Source organism: Diplotaxodon limnothrissa, linkage group LG8 (genome assembly GCF_057381915.1).
Source record: "Diplotaxodon limnothrissa isolate DT_005_m linkage group LG8, D_limnothrissa_male_GT1.1, whole genome shotgun sequence".
In the NCBI taxonomy this organism is placed as follows: Eukaryota; Metazoa; Chordata; class Actinopteri; order Cichliformes; family Cichlidae; genus Diplotaxodon; species Diplotaxodon limnothrissa.
The window spans coordinates 3,597,070-3,618,135 of record NC_140603.1 but is presented as its reverse complement, the minus strand read 5'-3'; the positions used below and the strand labels follow the sequence as shown (position 1 = coordinate 3,618,135).

The following is a 21,066-nucleotide window of genomic DNA, read 5'->3' as shown; positions in this document are numbered from 1 at the left end:
TGTTCTGTTCTATCTGTTTGATAACGTACATGCACAGAAACAACTTGTAGAGTTTCTGTGCTTTTGGCTTTTAAAATGGACTGAGTGGCCTTTGAAAGTGTTGTCTGCATTAGCTGTTGTGTTGCACTTTATTCTGTATTTTTATGGAATAAAAACTTTGAGATGAGGAACCATTTGAATATTTTTTTTTTTTTTTGGGGGGGGGGGGGGGGGGGGGGTGCATTTTACCTTATATGAATAGGTAATGTTTATCAACTGATAATAATTAAATTTTATTAGTAATTATCAGGTATTACCAACTAGCAAACATGAGATAATTTTACCTCATTTCAATGAGTAAGCAGCTGTTGAATGTATACATAAATATGGGGTAAATTTTACCCAATTTAATTAAGTATTTCATAGCTTTTTATTGAAGTTATTTTATACACAATATAATGTTCTGTTGCAGAGTGTAGCAACTCCGATCAAACACCAAGCTAAACCTCTGTCAATGAATACACGAGTCCGAGTAGAGTTGACTTTTTACTCAGAATCTTCATTTGACAAGCGGTGAAAACTGTAGTTGAAAAGAAATACAGAATAGAAAAAATGATCATTTAAATAAATATTGCATCATGAAATAACTCAAAATGTGACCTTACACCTTCGTGTTAGCTTTAGCAACAGTAATGATCATCAAAACATCCTTTTTTAACATGTACAAATCAACCTCCATGAATCACAAACAAAATATAATTTTTAACAAATACCACTATTTATGCCTTTCTAAGACCTTCATCATGAAATATATACACTTACGGCGTTGCCTGAACAATGTTCCCAAGTGAATGGCTGTGGATAAGCCTCAGAGCAAGACCGCATGTCACTCTCCCTCTTAGAGAACCAGGAAGAGGAATTAAACAGGAAATGAAGCAATACAGGTAACCCACCAGGAAGTGAGGTTATTAGCAAGTTCACCTTCAAAATTAGAGCTTCTTAACATTTTTAACTCTTTTTACTGTTCTTTTTAACTTAAATACATACAAAAGAATTACTTTAAGCAAACATTAAAGATAAATGAAATAAATGCCTTTGAGGCATCACACTCCCCGCCTGGCCTGTGTGAGGCCACTATGAACTGGAATGAGTCCAAACAACAGTCCTTAAATCAGTCCTTAGGCAGAAGAAGAACTACTTCTGCAACTGGCCTAAGGAAGGTTCTTGTGTCACCTTGGTCGGTCGTTTTTACTTCAACCTTTCTCACATGTCCATCCTTCCCAGGAAAGGTTGCTGTGACTATGGCCATGGGCCAGTAGTTGCGGATGGTCTGCTTGTCCCTGAGGAGGACCAGATCCCCAACTTGAAGGTTTCTGCGTGTCACTGTCCATTTTTGTCTTTGTTGTAAGGATGGTAAGTATTCTTTGCTCCAGCGGGCCCAAAACTGGTTTGCGAGCGCTTGAACTTGCCTCCATTGTTTTGTGAAGAGGTCCTTGTCTGTGAAATCTCCTGGAGGAGGTGGAACTCCTGATTTCTGTGTGAGGAGCATGGCTGGTGAAAGAATGAAAGGTTGGTTTGGGTCTGTAGACACAGGTAGGAGTGGACGTGCATTGATGATAGCTGTAATTTCTGCCATTAGTGTTGACAGCACTTCGTGGGTCAGGCGACTCTTTTGCTGCAAGAGCATTGAATCAAGGATTCTCCTGGCAACACCAATCATCCGTTCCCATGAGCCTCCCATGTGGGAAGCATGTGGAGGTCTGAAGTTCCAGCTACATCCTTGCTTGCTGAGGTACCCCTGTACAGTATTACCCATCTCCAACTCCTTGCTAGCTCCAATGAAGTTGGTCCCACAATCAGACTGAAGTTCCTTTGCAGGGCCTCTGAGAGCGAAGAACCGCCTGAGAGCATTTATACAGCTAGATGTGTCCATAGACTCAATCAGCTCAATGTGGACGGCCCTTGAACTCAAACAACTAAACATCATGGCCCACCGTTTGCTCTCTGCCTGTCCTCCTCTAGTGCGTCTGGCTACAACAGACCAAGGTCCAAAGACGTCAAGCCCCACGTATGTGAAGGGAGGGCAAACCTTGAGACGTTCCGGCGGTAAGTCAGCCATACGTTGTTCTTCCGGTCTCCCACGCAGCTTCCGGCAGATTACGCATTTGTGTAGGACTGAATTGATTAGTCGCTTCCCACCCAAAATCCACAGTCCAGCTGCCCTTACTGCACCTTCTGTGAGATGTCGACCCTGATGTCTCACCTGCTCATGGTGATGTCGTACGAGCAGTAAGGAAACGTAGCTGTCCTTGGGTAGGATTACTGGGTTCTTTTCTTCACATGTTAGTTGAGAATGTTTCAGTCTGCCTCCAACACAGATGAGACTACTCTCCAAAGTTGGACTGAGTTTATTTAACGGGCTGTTTGTGGACACCACTTTGTTTGCTTGGAGGGCTGACAGTTCCTTGGCAAAGGCTGGCCTTTGTGCTGCTTGCAGAATGACATGTTTCGCTTGAGCTATTTCATCCACAGTACGAGGTAAGCGGCATCTGTGCCATCCTGTACACCTGCTGTTTTGGTTTGAATGTTTGTGAGATCTTGCCACATGGATAAGGAAAGCCACAGCTCGCAGTAGAGAGGTAAAGGTGGAGAAACGGCGAAAGCGATCAGGGGTAAGTACAGGTTCCTTCAGATGAGTAGTGTAGGTGCGTACCTGTGGTCGAATCTCTGAGTCATTTCCCGGGTCGATGAGCTCAAACGTCTCACTGGTTTGTGTTGTTTCTGCAGATAACTGATGCAGGAATGAAGGTCCGGTGAACCAAGAACTCTGTGCCAGATGGGATGCAGGCAGAGATCTAGATGCATGGTCCGCAGGGTTTGCTTCCGTGCACACATAATGCCATTGTTCTGGTCTAGTAGATTGTCGGATACGTTGGACTCTGTTATGGACATATGTGTAGAAGCGTTTTGTAGTATTACAAATGTACCCGAGCACCACCTTACTGTCCGTGTAGAACCTCACAGCATCCAATTTCAGATCCAGCTCCTCTCGGATGAGATCCGCCATTTCTACTGCAAGGACGGCAGCGCAGAGTTCGAGCCTCGGGATTGTTGGTTCAGACTGGGGTGCTAATTTGGCTTTGCCCATAACAAATCCTACTTCCACTTTTCCGTCCTCCTGGATGGCTCTCAAGTAAGCGATAGCCCCAATGGCCATAGTTGAGGCATCTGAGAATACAAACAACTCTGTGCGCACAGCTTTGGTGAGCGAGGTTGATGTGTATGCACGTGGCACATGAAGCTCCTTTAGGACTTGAAGAGAATCTCTCCAGGTTTCCCATTTCTTCAGCTTGTCTTCTGGGAGAGGTGCATCCCAGTCAGTCAGTTCTGAACTAAGTTCCCTAAGAAGAGCTCGTCCCTGGATTGTGACAGGTGCCAGCATACCCATCGGATCAAAAACACTATTGACGGTGGAGAGGACTCCACGTCGGGTGAAAGGTTTGATAATAGTTGATGCAGAGAATGTAAATGTGTCTTTTCTGATCTCCCAAAGCAAACCCAGGCTGCGCTGCATGGGTGCTGTCTCCCCACTCAAATCCAGATCCTTAATGAGCGGGACACAATCTTCTGGCGGGAAAGCTCCAGTGACTGCTGGACTGTTCGACACAAACTTGTGCAAGCGGAGGTTTGATTCAGCAAGTGAAGCCTGAGTTTGTTGGAGAAGGTTGATTGCTTCTGCTTCAGATGGGAGAGACACCAAGCCATCATCCACGTAAAAGTGCCTTTCCACAAATTTAATTGTGTCGGCACCGTACTTCTGGGCACCTTCAGCAATGGCTCTTCGCATACCATAGATGGCCACAGCCGGAGATGGTGAGTTGCCAAAGACATGAACCCTCATGCGGTAGTCGATAACCGCCTTGGTGAGGTCGTTGTCCTCATACCACAAAAACCGGAGGAAGTTACGGTGCCTTTCGTGGACCAAAAAGGAGTGAAACATTTGTTGGATGTCGGCGAGGATAGCTACTCTCTCCCTTCGAAAGCGTAGAAGGACACCCAAGAGAGAATTGTTGAGGTCGGGACCAGTCAGAAGCACGTCATTGAGGGAGACCCCACAGTACTGAGCGCTGGAATCAAAAACCACCCTGATTTGGTTGGGCTTTTGTGGGTGGTATACCCCGAATGATGGAAGAAACCAGCACTCTTCATCTTCCTTCAAGGGCGGTGCCACCTCTGCGTGACCGTTGGCAATGACCTTCTCCATGAATGCCACATATTGCTTCTGCATCTCGGGTTTCTTCCTGAATTGGCGTTGCAAGGATTCGAACCTCTTAACTGCATGCTCTTTATTATTTGGCAAACGTTGCCGTGGCTCCTTGAATGGCAATGGAGCAACCCAACTACCAGTGTCATCTCTGTGGACATTTGTATCCATGATCTCTAGGAAAAGGATGTCTTCTATTGATGGGGCAGGTTTGTTATCATCTTCAGATTGTTTAAACACTGTGTGTCCTAGCATCCTCTCAGGCGTTTTGTTAGACCTGCTGAAGCTTGGCTGTGTTTCTTTGACATGCATGAAACTTGCACAGGGCTGAAATATGGAATGGCGACCGCTGTCTACCACATGGGTCTTGAATGTGTCCACTGTTGGCTTATGCACATTACCTAGGCACACCTCCCCTATCACCACCCAGCCTAGATCGAGACGTTGTGCAAAGGGAGCGTTGTGTGGCCCGTTAACTTGCTGCCTGACCTTGTGTGCTCTAAGCACGTCTCTCCCGAGCAGCAGGAGTATCTCTGCTTCTGGGTCTAGATCGGGGATGTGTTTGGCTATATGGTGGAGATGAGGATGATGCAAAACTGCACCTGGTGTTGGGATTTCAGCTCGATTGTTAGGGATTTCAGGGCACTCAAGGAGTGGTGGAAGAGGTATGAGAACGTTGCCGTTCAACGACTCTATCTGGAATCCTTCTGCCTTTCTGCCATACGTTTCGATGACACCGGAGCATGTTCTGAGATGGTATAAGAGTGGTTCGTTCTCCACACCAAACAGCTCAAAGAACTCTGGCCTGGCTAAAGAGCGATTGCTCTGGTCGTCCAGAATTACATAAGCTTTAATGGCTTTGTGTTTTGAATGTTTGGGGTAGACCTTTGCAAGGCAGATCTTAGAGCAAGAACGACCCCACTGGCCGGGGCCACAAACCTCTGTGCAGCTGGTTCTAACATCAGTTACATTAGAGTCATCTTCTCCCTCCCCGCCATTCTCCTGTGGTGGTGGTGGAGCCTTGGTGAGTTGAGGTTGTGGGCCAGGGTGCATGGCTGCATCATGATAGATGCTTTCACACTCTAAGCATTTCACGGAAGATTTGCAGTCTTTGGCAACATGTGAAGTCGAAGAACAACACTTGAAGCATATTCCTTTCTGTTTTAGAAAGGCCTTCCTGTCATCGATGGACTTGTTTCTGAATGTCCTGCATTTTTTAAGTGGGTGAGGTTTATTGTGCAATGGGCAGTTCTTGTTAGGGTCGCTGTTGATTGTAGAGACATCTGTTTTGTGAACCGCGATAGACTTGTTGGTGTTAAAGCTCTTCATAGGTAATCTTTCTGGTTTTGTGGGGTTTGTGCCGTTGCTTTGACGAATAAAGCTGGGGTCATTTCGCTTCTTTGCCTCATGACAGACAAAGTTACAAAAGTAACTAAAGGGAGGGAAGCAGCCGTTATTCTCCTCTTTGTACCACGACCCAGATGACACCCACTTCTCCTGGAGCCCATATGGGAGCTTGTCTACTATGGGTCCAATACCTCTGGAGGTGTCTAGATATGACAGCCCAGTGAGGTATCCATCCTCCTTGGCGCCTTGTATCTCCATAAGCAAATCCCCAAGTTCACGTAATCTGATGTGATCTTTGGCTGCAATTTTTGGAAAACTGTCAAGTCTCTGAAACAGTGACTGCTCGATCATCTCAGGGGCACCATAGCAGTCATTCAGCCTCTCCCATGCCTTGCGCAGAGCCAAACCAGCATTATTCACATGCACTGAGCGTATGCATCTTATTTGCTGTCCAGACTCTTTTCCTAACCATTTGGTCATGAGGTCTAATTCTTGTGTTTCTGTAAGTTGAACCTCAGCCACAGCGTTAGTGAATGAGGACCGCCATGCACGGAAATTCTCTGGCTTATCATCAAATTGGTACAGTCCTGACGTAACGAGATCACGTCGCGCCAAATATTGTGCCAGAGGGTCTGAAGGTTGTGGCACGCTCACTGGAAGCATACGCCGGGGTGTTTGTGATTGAGCACCTATATACGTGCGAGGGTTTGTTCTTTCGACTTCAGGCTTGGGCTTGCTATTGCTATGTTGGAATTCCGCTAAGCTTACAGGTGGATGCCATGTTCTGAAACTGTCTTGTGATTCTGCACGGTCTACAGATTTAACAGGTGGGACAGATACTGGTGCGAAGGTAGACTGATTCTGCTCATTTTGAGAGCAAACATATTCACTGGTACGTTGCAATCTAAGCCTGTCTTCTGACTCAGATTTCACATTTTCTACATTTCCATGCATTTCTGCTACATCTTCTAACACCTGTGCTTCAGCGATGGCTGCGTCTGCTTCACGATTTAATGTTAGCACTTCCAGCTCTGTATCAATTCTAGCGGCTTCCAACTGATTTTGAGCTTCTCTAGTTTTCCTTTCTGCTTCTCTAGCAGCCTTTTCCAATTTTAATTTAGCCTCCTGGCTAGCATATGATGCTCGTACCTTAGCAGCTTCTGCTTTAGCTCTGGCGCGAGCCGCACTTACAGATGATGCTGATGTCACGTTGCTCCTGGTATTTGATACCGATGACTTGTTGCTTGCTGCCATCACGAACACGTAGGACCATCGAGTGCCGCCTTTTCACTATAATGTTCTGTTGCAGAGTGTAGCAACTCCGATCAAACACCAAGCTAAACCTCTGTCAATGAATACACGAGTCCGAGTAGAGTTGACTTTTTACTCAGAATCTTCATTTGACAAGCGGTGAAAACTGTAGTTGAAAAGAAATACAGAATAGAAAAAATGATCATTTAAATAAATATTGCATCATGAAATAACTCAAAATGTGACCTTACACCTTCGTGTTAGCTTTAGCAACAGTAATGATCATCAAAACATCCTTTTTTAACATGTACAAATCAACCTCCATGAATCACAAACAAAATATAATTTTTAACAAATACCACTATTTATGCCTTTCTAAGACCTTCATCATGAAATATATACACTTACGGCGTTGCCTGAACAATGTTCCCAAGTGAATGGCTGTGGATAAGCCTCAGAGCAAGACCGCATGTCACTCTCCCTCTTAGAGAACCAGGAAGAGGAATTAAACAGGAAATGAAGCAATACAGGTAACCCACCAGGAAGTGAGGTTATTAGCAAGTTCACCTTCAAAATTAGAGCTTCTTAACATTTTTAACTCTTTTTACTGTTCTTTTTAACTTAAATACATACAAAAGAATTACTTTAAGCAAACATTAAAGATAAATGAAATAAATGCCTTTGAGGCATCACACACAATATATTGAACTAAATCTACCCCAAAAAAGTCAATGCAAATTGTTACCTCAGATTTATTGGGTAGATTCTATAGATGACTTCTTACAGTGTACTGTCAAAGGAGGTAACACCTCAAATCTGATGAAACACCTGGCGACGCATAGTGTTTTTTTAAAAGCCGAGAAATGCGCCGTATTTGATAGCTTGCTGCGAGACCTCACACCGAGCACATCTACTGCGGGTGTGGTGCCTGTTATCGGACCCGGAGTCAGCAACATCCCCCAAAAACCCGAAGAGGAGAGTCCTGGCCCCTAGCCCTGCCAGTGTAGCAGAAATGATGAGGATGATGATGCAGCAGCAGCCGTTCTTCTCTGCGTGAGTAACTTCATGTTGTTCGTGTGTAATTTACGTTGAGTAGGCTAACCACGTTACTACATTAATGCATGTAAGGTGAACTAGCAAACATCATCATAGCTACATGCGGCTGTCTTCTTGTTTGATGGCAGATACTCCCTTCACCCTGGCCAAAAAGGCTAAAATGACCAAAGAAAAAGTGGAAAACAGTTAAACATGAGAGGTTTTTGGACAAAGTTTGTGTTTTTCCATTGTTTAAGCACTGCTTCCAGCCAGGAGTGATACCATATATGCCCTATAGCTGCAGAGAAGACTAACATTGTTATCTTTTTACAAAAAAAAAAACAGCTGAACATGAGAGGTTTTTGGACAAAGTTTGTGTTCTTCATTCTTTAAGCACCAGTTCGAGCACCGTTTAAGCACCGGCACCATTTCAAAAGTACCGTTTTGGTACTGGTATCGGATAAAACCTAAACGATACCCATCCCAGGCGTGAGTTAAGATTTGCAAGATGGTAGTGAAACCTACTTTAATTTATGGTTTGAAATGATAGCACTGTGCTTGTGGCAGCATAGCTGAAGATGTTAAGATTTATATTGGGAGTGACTAGAATGAAAAAAAAATAGAAATCAGCATATCAGACAGACAGTTCACGTGGAGTAGTTTTGGGACAAAGTAGGAGAGTCAAGGCTACGATAGTTTGGACTTGTGCAGAGGAGAGATAGTGGATATAATGGACAACGGGTGTTGAATTTGGAGTTGCCAGGGAGGAGCCAAAGATGAAGAACAGATACATGGATGTTGTGAAAGAGGACATGCAGAGGGTTGGTGTGACAGAGGAGGATGCTAGGGAAAGCGGATGATGTAGGCAGATGATATAGAGACCGCTGGAAGAAGAAGGTGTCATATACTGGGTTATGTTAGTGCCTGTGTTGAGCTGTGGGGGGCATTGCGGCTTTACGCCATCTGATATGCTTTTGCGTTAGGGCTGCCTAGTGGGAGTTTTATTCTTAGCTGTCGTACCTGTTGTTGTGTTGTTAGAACTGATGCTGAGCACATGTTCAATAAAGCAGCATTATAAGGAAAGAATCACAAAGGAAACTGCTGGAAAGTGTCATGGCACTGGGTCACAGACCCAGTGTGTGTACTTTCTGGTGAAAGTTAGGTGAGCAACGCAAGTCAGGCTCTAACTGACAGCACAAGGTATCTGGCTTGACAATGAACAACAGGAAAGGGCAAAATTCAAACTGGGTGAACAGCAGTGTCCACCTGGATGGGATGGAAGTTGAGCCTTGGATTGATCTCAGATATTCCAAGTTCTTTTATTTTTCCACATCAAAAACAGTTGCTTGACCCCCCTGCACGCAGTGTTTCCACTCCTCCAATGTTTGCAAGCCACTCACAGTTCCCACATCATACTTTGTGCTAGATCAGCCTGATGCTGGAACAGCACTGCCCCAAACTAGATTGCAATTGTAAACATCATGCTGATGCTCATATTATTTCTTTAACATTTTATTACTTTACATTAATTCTGCAACACCTGCAAAATGCTGCCTGTCAGATTTGGCATACCAGCTGTACAAATGTATGCTGACTTGGATTTTCTGCTAAAAGACAGTCTGAATGGTGTTGAGGATGCAGAATCACAAAGTGAGAGGTTTATTGAGGCGAGATGATTTAATTTACAAGGATGTGTCTATGGCTGTATTTCTGTTGATTTTAAAAGATGGCAAGTTACAGTCAGAATCTACACATTAAAGCCCAGTATAGCCATGAGTATCTTCTAATGCAATTATCAGTGCCAGTCTTCAGCACAGGCAAGCTGGTTGGCTCTGTGTAATCTCTGGAAATGGTTTACACTCTCACTCACAGTTACAAGAAAACCAAACCTACAGTAAACAGCAATCATAGTGATATCATCTGATAGTTACAAAGAGTTCTGTCCCAGTAAATACATAAGAGAAGAAATGAAATATCCAGATGCATATGGGTGTTTTACAAAGACCGATCATGAGTTTTTCTTTGCAGGCTTACATTTTCCTGAAATGTTTTTTGTGAACCAAACATAATGCCATACAGTGTTTGCAGATCAGTATTCTCTCTTTCTTTTTCCTAAACCACAAAAAAAGAATGTTCACAAAAATAAAATTGAAGTTGTCAGATGAGAGAACTCTGAATGCTGGACTGTTTAAGGTCTTGATTTTGATATTATTTTTGACTCCAGTGTTTAATAGTTTCAATAGCAGAGTCCATGACTTGAGTCAATACATTTAAAATACCAAAATTGGAGTTCATTAGAATGGGATGCAGAAGTTGGACTGATAAGGGTCACAAGTCATTGTCAAAAGGTCCTTAGTCAATGAGACTCCTGTAGACACAGGATTTTGTCTTATTCAGGTAACCTGGGGGGTTAACCCTATGTGTTCTGTGTTACAAAGGTGGTTGATTTCTTACTGGGGTACCTCACTATGGTAACCTAACCTTATCCGGAGCAGGTTAGGTTCCAGATTGGATAGCAACAAGTATGAAACTACTATTGACCAATCAAGTGTCCAAAAGACAGCAGCACCATTCATAGAGCATGTACCTGTGGAACTCTGTGCACAGAGAACAGAAGGGTTTAAAATTTTAAACTAGTGTCTAAAAATAATATCTAAAATAGTGTCTGTTATTGGGCTGGGTTTTTTTGTATTTATTCTTTAATCGCTCTCAGACCATTAATCGTGACTGGGACTAGAGCCGAAAGAATAAAAACTAAAACTGCCCCATGCCAATTTGGAAATAAATGTTATTGGAATACTTGGCTATAACCCATCAGATTCTCCTGTGTCTTAATGATAAAGTTGTGATATTGATAAGTGTAACTCACACAACTGGCATTGTTGCCAGTTTTCTTCCTGCCTTCAAACAGGCTAAACTTTATAAATAAAGTAACTCTTTTCAAGGCTTTCTGATCGAAACGTTTAAAGCACGCACACACATTCACACAGTGCTTTTAATACTAAATTGCCACCTACAAAGTTTCCAATTTCCTCACCACCATCCTGGCTCCCCTCCTGTGGAACACCCCCCTTTCATATTGAAAACTACTGACTTCATCCACTAGATTCAAAAACTTACACTGGATCATAGTGTTCTTTGGTGTGGTCTCATTTTCATCACTTACATACCTATAACCCAGGCAGTGGAGACTGTCTGAAGAAGACTACAGCAAGACAGCTCGTTACAAAACAGAACCAGCTTCACTGAAGGCCTGTTTGGATGAACTCTCCTTTCCAGTACCCTAGCATAGACCTTACCAGGAAGACTAAGGAGTGTGATCCCCCTGCAGTTGGAGCACACCTTCTGGTACCCCTTCTTAAAGATGGGAAGCACCTCTTCAGTTTGCCAATCCACAAGCACCGACCCAGCTCTCCATCTGATGTTGCAGAGGCATATCAACCAAGACAGCCCTACAACATCCAGAGCCTTTAATAACTCAGGGCACACCTTATGCTGCGTTATCTAACTTACCACACGGTGGTGATCAGTCCAGCTCAGTTCTGCTTTTCACCCGAGTGTCCAGAACATACGGCACATGATCAACCCTAGTTATCTCTTGAGAGATAACTACCACTAGGGTTTAAATACCTGGGACTCGGGAGTAAGGGTACTCCCATCGCTGCACGCCATTTGGGTCCCTGTAAAAGCATTTCATGAGCTCATTGCCAGCAATGAGTCAGATTCATTTCCGGTGGGTGTTAAACTCCACAGTAGTTTACTACTCCCTGTAGCCAGTTGGTGGAAGGCTTCCACTTTGGTGGCCTAAGAATTTTATTTCTGCTTTTTGCAGACATTGTTGTTCTTTTGGTTTCATCAGGTAGTGGCCTCGTTCGTACTGGAGTGTTTCACAGCTGTGTGATGCGATGGGAACTAGAATCGGCATCTCCAAAATCTGAGGCGATGGTTGTCAGTGAGAAAAGGGTGAACTTGTCACTGACCCTCTGCGGGTGAGTGACAAGTTGCTGCTCCAAGTGAAGGAGTTTAGGTAGTGAGGAGAGCAGACCTGTGCTGCAGCTGCAGTGATGCAGATGCTGTACTAGTCCATCGTGGTGAAAAGAGAGCTGAGCATAAACATGATGCTATGATTTAGCAATCAGTCTACTTCCCTATCCTTACCTATGGTCACAGATACGAGCGACAGAAATGAGCTTTCTCTGAAGGGTGGCTGGCCTCTCTCTTAGAGATAAGAGGGTAAGGACATGAAGAGGGGCTCAGAGTAGAGCTGCTGCTACTCCACATTGAAATGAGCCGGTTGAGTGGGTTCGGACATCTGATGAGCATGTCTCCTAGAGCTCTACTAAGTAAGGTTTTCCAGTCAGGATGTCCTCAGGCAGACCTAGGAGTTTACATCTCTCTGCTGGCCTAGGATTGCCTCAGTGTTATCCCGGATAAGATGGAGGAAGTGGCTGGCAAGAGGAACGTCTAGGCGTCTCCATTCAGGCTGCTGCCTCCGCGACCCAGCCCCAGAGAAGCAGAATGGATGGATATTTGAACAAAAAATTGTTCTATTGGTTCACAGTCATTATGGATTACTGCTTGGAGTATAAAAACAAGAACCCAATTTTTTAACTGAAAATTAGATAAAGTCTGCAACAACAGTACTTTCCATAGTAAATCCAATACCATCATGTCACTAGTGCTTAATTTCCATCACATCTTACTGGCCTCATTTGCTCTTAATAAAGGTCAGTGTCGTTAGGAATAATTGCTTATTGTTTTTAATTATTTTTCAAATACTTATTTAGGAAACTTGATGGTGTTAATGATTATGAGTGTATTACATTATCAGTTAAACCTGGGCTCCATAGACAAGGGATGCTGATGATTACTGTAAATATTTTGCACCTGATGGCCCTGAAGGAGCATCTTTTCATGATTCTGTTGAATCCAATAGTCATCTAAAGCAACAGGCAGACAGAGCAGGCAAATGTGACCAAACATAAAAATAACGATGAGAAAAAAAGTCCAGAGATCGCTTGTCTGCACATATTGTAGGTCATTCTCATTTATTCTGTCGCTTAATTCTCTTGTCGGTCATCTTCATACTTTTGTGGTTGATTCACTGCTGGTGTCCAAAGTCATGAAAACAAGCGTGCCAAGCCCACTATGTCAAATTTTCATGCCAAGCTTGGCTTTCTGTAGAAAGACAGAGAGAGAGATTAACTGAGTATTATTCATCCATCCAGTTCCATAGGAAACACTTTGCAGGGTTCCTGTGTTACTGCATTGACAAAAAATAAATAAATACAGAAATACAAATAAATAAAAAAATTTATAATATACAACTTTACAGCAAAAAGCTTAATATAAGCCAAAATCATTTGGGTCTTAAAACTAAATTTGAAAAGGAGTCCCTCAGACAGACTTATGCAGATTCAATGATGTGGAGTAAAGATAGGAAGAGCTGCCAGTTTTTCCCAGTGGATACTCCCAGCACAAAGACAAAAATCCTTATGAGATGTATTTAGTGTATTAATGAAGAAAAAAAAATGTTATACATTTTAAAACTTTAGTTTGTTAGCTAAAGAGAACAAACTTTTGATTAAAGAGAATAAAGAAGAGCTTAACGTCAACGTACAATTCCCGATGATTGTTTAGGTTTGACACTGTAGGATGCCTTCTCTTTGGCCTGTCGGAAACTCTCTTCTGCTGCTTTTAACCTGCAAAACATACAATGTTAATGCAGTTACACAGTGCATATTCAACAGCTAAGTTTAATGACATGATGCAAGACAGAAAGCTGAAGAGAATGGATAAAGAAACAACTGTACCTCTCTTTGAGAATGGTTTTGTTCTCCTTCTTCCACTGGTCCTTGAAGTCAGAGGAGAACTCATGCCAAATGGAGAAGAACATGTTAGGTGAAACCTCTTTCTCTCCTGCTTTGGCCTTCACTGAGAAAAACACTGTAAGTTCCAGGAACCTGAAAATACACCAGTTGTCACCTTAATATATATCTGACACAAAATTTGTTCTGTGTGAGTGGTTTCAGGACTGTTTTACTAATAAACTTTGTTCATGTTTCTATGAGTTTATCAGAATTGCTTTATAATGTAGCTAGTAATTCCATTTTTGTTATCAATGCCAGTAATAAGAAAGAAGAACAATAACAAAAGCAATCCAGTGCGGAGATGCATTAATTGAAATGTAACAGCATTTTATGTTCAAAATGTAATGGATATTAATCTGATGTTTAAATTTTTCACAGAGTTGAAACCACTAACGTCAGTGACTATGACCAAAAGACTTTTCCCGTTTTTGACAGTTATCACTAACTCTCCTGCACTCTGATTACAATGCTTCCTGGAGGAAGCATCACTGTTGGTGCAGGCGACACAGCGGTACGCTGGTGAGGCTGAAGGCCTGTCTGGTGCACCTTTCTATGGCATCTTAAAAACAAAAAGTAAGGCGCTATCTCCATCAGTGTCTCCATTCTCCAGCTCTGAACTGAGCTTATTTGAGCTGGGTCACTCTCACCTTGTGTTATGTGCTGAGATCTGTTGACCACATAAATGTAATAAGGACTTTTTAAATGACTTTTCTAAATTATTGGTTGAAGTCATGCCTAAATATAATCAAGTCTTTAATATTGGTGATTTTAATGTACATATTTGCTGTCCTGACAAACCAATGGTTAAAGGACTTTTTAAGCCTAATTGGCCCTTAATTTTATACAGTTGGTGTCTGGACTAACACATGGTTTGTCTGTTTCAGACTTAACCATCTGTGATAAAGTGTTTTCAGATCATAAGCCTGTCTTATTTGACATTGCCTTGCCCTGTTAAACCTGTTAAACCTCACACCCCTGCGTGGCACTGTCATATTATTGAACTGCGCATTTCTCTGCTTATTTCAATCTGAAATCTGGGATTCCCGAGTCTGTGTCTTCAGATACAGAGACGCTCTGCTCCTAGTTTCATTCACCCTGCCAAATTGTATTAGATACTGTGGCTCCATTAAAAACCAGGCACCCTGAAACCAAATCTGAGCCCTGGATAATTGACACAACTTGTGCTGTCAGATGTGAATCCCGAAAAGCTGAAAGACAGCTGAAAAAGGGCACACTGCAGGTGTTGTTCAAATATTAAAGAATTGTTGGCTTAGTTTGGTTCAGAAAATGTTACTGGTTGGGCTACCTGTACTCAGGAGCTGTTCCTAAACCTTTTAAGCATGCAACAGTGAAACCACTGATCAAAAAACCTGGCCTGGACAGTTGGATACTGAATTATTTAACTTTAGGCCTATTAGTAATATTTCCTTTTCTTTCAGAAATTCTGTTTACAGTCAATTGAAGGTGTTTTTTAATTAAAACAATGTATTTTTTAATCTGGTCTCTAGCACAGAATCTGCACTGCTGAGGGTATTTAATGACATACTCCTGGCTATAGATTCAGGAAACTATATGATGCTAGTTCTCCTAGACCAGGGGTCGGCAACCTTTCTGATGGCGAGTGCCATTTAAAATTTCCTCAGAAGTCAGTGTGCCATATGATTGCATTAGCAATAAATTTAATAACGCTCTATATGAACAGTTACACAATATATAGAACAACTTTCTAGAATTATATTTGTTTGCAGATGTTGGCAGCTATCAGCGTTATCAGCTATTTTGTTATGTTATGGATAAAAAGACACTTTTTCTCCATAACAAGAACTCATAACAGCAAATGAACTGTACAACGGAAAATACAAATGCTATTTATGGTCTCCTCACAACAATAATAAGAAAAATAAACTGGGCCAATATGGCATGTTTGTTAATACAGAGACACACATGTTAATGTGATCTTTGGTCTCCCACTCAGAGACACAGGTCTGCGAGTGTCCAGCATTCAGAGGCTACCTGAGGACACTCATGTGAGAGGAAATCTGCTCACACAGATATGTAGAGCCAAATACTGTCAATAAGGCCTCTGCAATGTTCTGAAGACAGTTAAACTTGTCAGGTAGTGATGTCCAGCAGGTGAACATGCAGCTCCATGAACACTCAGAGCTGTGGATTCCAGCTGCTTCGATGTTGCATTAACTGGCATTAACTCAGCCAGTTAATGTGAGACAAATCTAGCTGCTCATTAAAGATTTCTGGTTTGATCAGAAAATAAAACATTGGTCCATACACCTGAAAGTCCCAAAGACGCCTTGTGTCTCGAGTCTACGGATGTATCCGTGTATTTCCGTGGTGCTGATGCTGAGCTGAGTGGACAGCTTCTGAAGCTTTTGAAGTGTCGGAATGTGGAAAGCTAACAACGACCCTCTCACCAGTAGGCTAAGTTATTTTTAGCCAATTACAAGTTGAATCTGGTAGTTGGGGTTGTTAGCTAAGATACCGTCATTAAGAAGAGGAACAACTAATGTGTGTAATGTGAGCTGATTTGCAATGTGCACCGCTGGCGCGACCATTTATTTTTTGATGCACCTTCTCAGATTATTTCACTGCGTGTCGTGCCCAGGGCTGGACTGGGACACAAAAAACCAGCCCGGGCATTTTCACTAAAGACCGGCCCACCAGGTATTAAAGCCATAAAGCCTTTGAATGAAAACAAATGCTGTTGTGACAGTGTTGTTGGTATATGTATGATTTCTATACATTTTATGTCAGATAAAAACTTTGGTTGTAAGCTTCAGATAATTATTTAATAACAGCCAGACATTTTAAATGAGAATAAGAAAGTATTTCTTTGTGCCCCTCTTTCCCTGCCCCACCTGGCCCCCCTGGCAGAACTTTGCTAGACCCGCCCCTGCACAGTTACCAGCCGTCAGCTACATAGAAAAGGATCCTGGTGTTATTTGTCTCTCAGAAACAGTTCATAACTTCCCTCCAACTTATTCATGTCACCTAAAAGGTAAACCTGTTTCTAGTGATGTGACGTTCTGTATCGAGGCTGCGAAGCTTGTGTTGAGAAATTGAGGGGGCGTTTCCGCGATGCGCGTATCGAGGCTTGCTTCATTTATGGGAGGAGCTGAAAATGATGACGCTTTGCACTGGGGTGAACCAATTGGATGAAAAGCTTCAGTGCTTCATGAAGCTTCATCTGCCCATCACTACCTGTTTCTCCATCACCTGTTCAGCTCTGATAATTCAGTAACCAAACCGACATCATGACCAGCAGCTTTACAGCTGTGGCTCCAGCAAACATCAGCTGATACTAGAAACTAATATTAAATAAATTCTAACAACAGCTGATCAAGCTTAAACATGCTGCTGTTGTTTAGCGCAACATCTGGCGCAAAGTGGGCGATAAACAAACAAGAGAGAAAAGCCGATCAGCTGACCTTTGATCAGTTTCATGATTAAAGTAGCAACAGGAGAGGGAGAGAATGAGAGAAGAAGAGGCCGCTGTGCAGCAGAATAACTCCACCTCTGTGTCTTTTTCCATCCTAGCTGAAGTCCGGGACAAACTGCATCCCTTCTCAGCTCAACACAAAACGCGTAATAATTTCTCTGAATGCGGGACGATTCTGTCTTTTTACAGGACGGTAGGCAACTCTACTAACTAACCTTATGAATAAAATAACGTTCACTATCAGTAACACCGTAGCACCCACCCAGCTGTATAGAAACTGCTAGCAATAACATATAACATGCTAGCTAGTACGCAGTACGAGTTATTGTAACTGACTGTAAAAAGTCAGCACAACGAAAATAAACTCCACCTAAACTTGGTTTATATCTGACCCAGATAGACTGCAGGTCAGAACTTCTTACCTGAAGTTCAGTTCACCTGACAGTCAGACCGACGGCTGCCTCGGGTCTCTGCTCCTCCTGCCTCCCCTCTCCCTGATCCACCTGCCAGCCAGCATCTGGCCAATCCACCACCTTTCGTTGTTTAAACCGTTACAAAAAAAAAGAAAGAAAATTATCGGGCCACCAAGCAAATGCCCGGTATGCCCGATGGCTAGTCCAGCTATGGTCGTGCCATCAGTTAACCCTGCCTAGGGTTGCCGACCCCTGTCCTAGACTTATTTTAATATCTCATTTAGAGCACTGTGAGGGCATTTGTGGCACTGCTCTGGAATGGTTCAGATCCTACACGTATCAGAAAACTTTATAGGTTGGGCTACATGATTTCAGATCTTCCTCTGCTCCTTTTCCTTCCATGGAGCTTGATACTTGCGCCTCTAGTATCTTATTTGTATCTGCTGCCCCTTGGTTTTATTTTTAGAAAGCACAAAATTGTTTTCCATGGTTATGGAGATGTTATACAGGTTTACGTACCCCTAACACAAAACCATGCCTACTCAATGAAAACTTTAGTTTTAGCCTTGAGGAGTTAAAAGTGTGGATGGCTCTAAACTTCCTAAATTTTAATAAAAATAAGACAGAAGTTGTTGTGTCAGGTCCAGAAAAGCCCGTCAGCGTCTCTTCTTCCTCAGAAGACTTAGAGACTTCCATCTGCCACTGAAGGCGCTCAAGAACTTTTACTCCTGCACCATCGAGAGCGTCCTGACGGCAAACATCTGCACCTGGTTTAGGAACAGCACCAAGCAGGACAGACGAGATCTGCAAAGGGTGGTGCGCTCAGCAGAACGCATCATTCAATCAGAGCTCTCTGACCTGCTGTCCATCTACACCAAGCGGTGCAAGTCCAAAGCTAGGAAGATTATGATGGACCTCTCCCATCCCAACAATGGACTCTTCTCACTGTTGAGGTCTGGGAAGCGCTTCCGCTCCCTTAAAGCCAAAACAGAGAGAATGAGGAGGAGCTTCTTCCCCCAGGCTAGTCGGGCCCTGAACCAGGTGTAGGACTGGACTCTCCCACACACGTCACTATAAGACTGGACTCTCACACACATCACCACACGCACCACCACACATTTCCTATGATTTATAATCCTTATAATCTCTTTCTGCTATTTGCACATTTTTTACTGTAAATTTCTAAGTTAATTTGTAAATTTTGTAGTAAACTGTAAATTGTAAATACTGTAAAACCTTTTTCTGTCATTTAATGGTCGGGCATTGTACAGCTACAAGCATTTCACCCCCATGTCATACTGTGTATGGTTGTGTGTGTGTGACAAATAAAATTTGAATTTGAATTTGGTGTCACTGGTGGGTCTTTTCCTGTAGACACAGGCTGCTAGCACAGTATGTAAAGCTTACTGTTACAAACTTGGGTTTTAGGATGGACAGTGATTTTAGATTGAGCAGTCAGATCAGTGCAGGGTTAGCTTCTTTTAGCTGAGACAGCTGGCTAAAACAAAACAAAACAAAAAACATGCTGTTAAAAGATCTCTTTGAAACACTCCCCTTCCCAATCACTGAGATCAGCTGACCAACTGCTCTTAGATGTGCGAAGGACATAGTGGTGGTTCAGAGACAATGCTGTTGCTGTAGTGGCTCCCAAATTGGGGAATTCATTGCTGTTTCACATTAGACAGGCCTCTCTAAGACCCACCTCTTCTGCTTGTCATTGGACGCAGTGTGAGATTTGTTGATTTTATTTATTAATTAAATTAAATTATTTTTTTGACTGTTTTTATTCATTTTAATTAGATCTTGCATTTGTCAATGCTCTTATTTTGTGTTGTAATTTTAATTCTAGTCATTATTTTATATGTACTTATTTTATTTATTTCAATTTTATTTTTTATTGCTATGTTCCACACAATGGTCACTGGTTGCTGTTTTTAAAGTGCTTTATAAATAAAGTTGACTTGGCTTGGCAGGTCAACCGCTGGCACCAGGTGATGTTAGCACATGAGAGCGGTTGCCCCCCTGAGCACACATGACAGATGTGAAAGGGTTTGAAGAGACCATGGAGAACATTATGCTTCCTGTGACATCATTCAGCTGACCGGTTTGGTGGTGGGTCAGTGATAGTCTGGGGAGGCATATTTATGGACAGACGCACAGACCTCTACAGGCCAGGCAGTGGCTTGCACCTGTCTTGGAGCTTTCTTCTCATTAGGAACACGCCCCAACATTGTGAGGCATGCATACAAGCACGTGAGGGGGCATACATCTTGCTGCATCATTTTTTCACTTTTATTTTCAGGATGTCTTTGAATTCCACGTGGAGGCCACATGAAGTTTGTAGGGATCTACTCTGCAGAAAGTTGGCAGAGCTATGAGTCTATGTGTCTCAGCATCTGCTGATCCTGCTCTGTGATTTTACATGGCCTGTCACTTTGTTGCTGAATTGTTATTCCCAGTCCCTTTACTATGTTACAATACCACTAACATCTGCTACTGAAATATTTAATAGTGAGGATATTTCATGAGTGGACCTGTTGACAGGTGGCATTTTATCACTGTACCATTATGGATTTCACAGTTCCTGAGAGCAAGCCATTCTTGATTTTATGTACCTGTGGCCATGGAAGCTGATTGGGACACCTGAATTAAATGATTTCGATGAATGAGTGAATACTTTTGGCAATACAGTGTATATAGTGTTTATGCTATTTGAATAATAAACTTCTGGCACTCAAAATGAAATATTAAAATAATTACTGATGAATCATAATCAAAATTTAAAAAGGCCTGAAATATATGACACTTCATGTCTAATGAATAAAGATTATGAAAGGAACTGTAGGGTAGGGTAAGGAGGAGAAGGCAAAGGGAAAGGGATGGCCTACAAATTCTATCCAAGTTTTCAATTTGTAGGCTTTCTCAGGTGATTTGACATATTTTACTCCTAACCAATAGCTTTTCCTATATGTAAACAGTGAGTACAAAGTGCCAAATGCAGTAATTAAAAAAGGATTCAAACCAGGTTATCTTTGTTTACAAACCTATAACTTGTGTCATTAATGCCTCTTTAGGATAGAAATGCACACTTTATATGTGAAATGTAGTCTAAAAAACATTGCTGACTTGCGTCTGTTACACAGCGGTGGGGATAACTGGTTGGTACAAACCAGTCAAAATGTAATGGTATTGGAGTTCTGTGCAATGTTTTAATGTTTTTCTGAAATTAGATGATATATGTTAAAGAGACAGTACTGTCACAAATATAACAAATAAAGAAGGTCGCTCTTACAGTTTATGAGTGCTGCTGAGTTGAGAATCCAGCATCTCCAGTTCACTTTTAGCTAAGAAAGGAGGAACAATACATGAAGTCAATATGTGTGTAAATCATGAGACAGTGATTGGATTTGCTATCATGAATGTCCATTTATTACAGTAGAAAATTATATGCTC

At 42.4% G+C, this 21,066-nt stretch overlaps 1 protein-coding gene across 1 annotated transcript in view; it reads right to left on the bottom strand.

The window, feature by feature from the left end:
* Positions 1-13,027: 13,027 nt before the first annotated feature.
* fmn2b (formin 2b) overlaps positions 13,028-21,066 on the bottom strand; it is a 53,028-nt gene continuing 44,989 nt past the window's right edge. The window contains exons 16-19 of the mRNA XM_085360331.1: positions 20,906-20,957; positions 13,690-13,839; positions 13,497-13,578; positions 13,028-13,054 (exon numbers count right to left, since the gene is read on the bottom strand). Coding sequence (XP_085216457.1) covers positions 13,028-13,054; positions 13,497-13,578; positions 13,690-13,839; positions 20,906-20,957 — 311 coding nt within the window. The remainder of the gene's footprint in view (positions 13,055-13,496; positions 13,579-13,689; positions 13,840-20,905; positions 20,958-21,066) is intronic.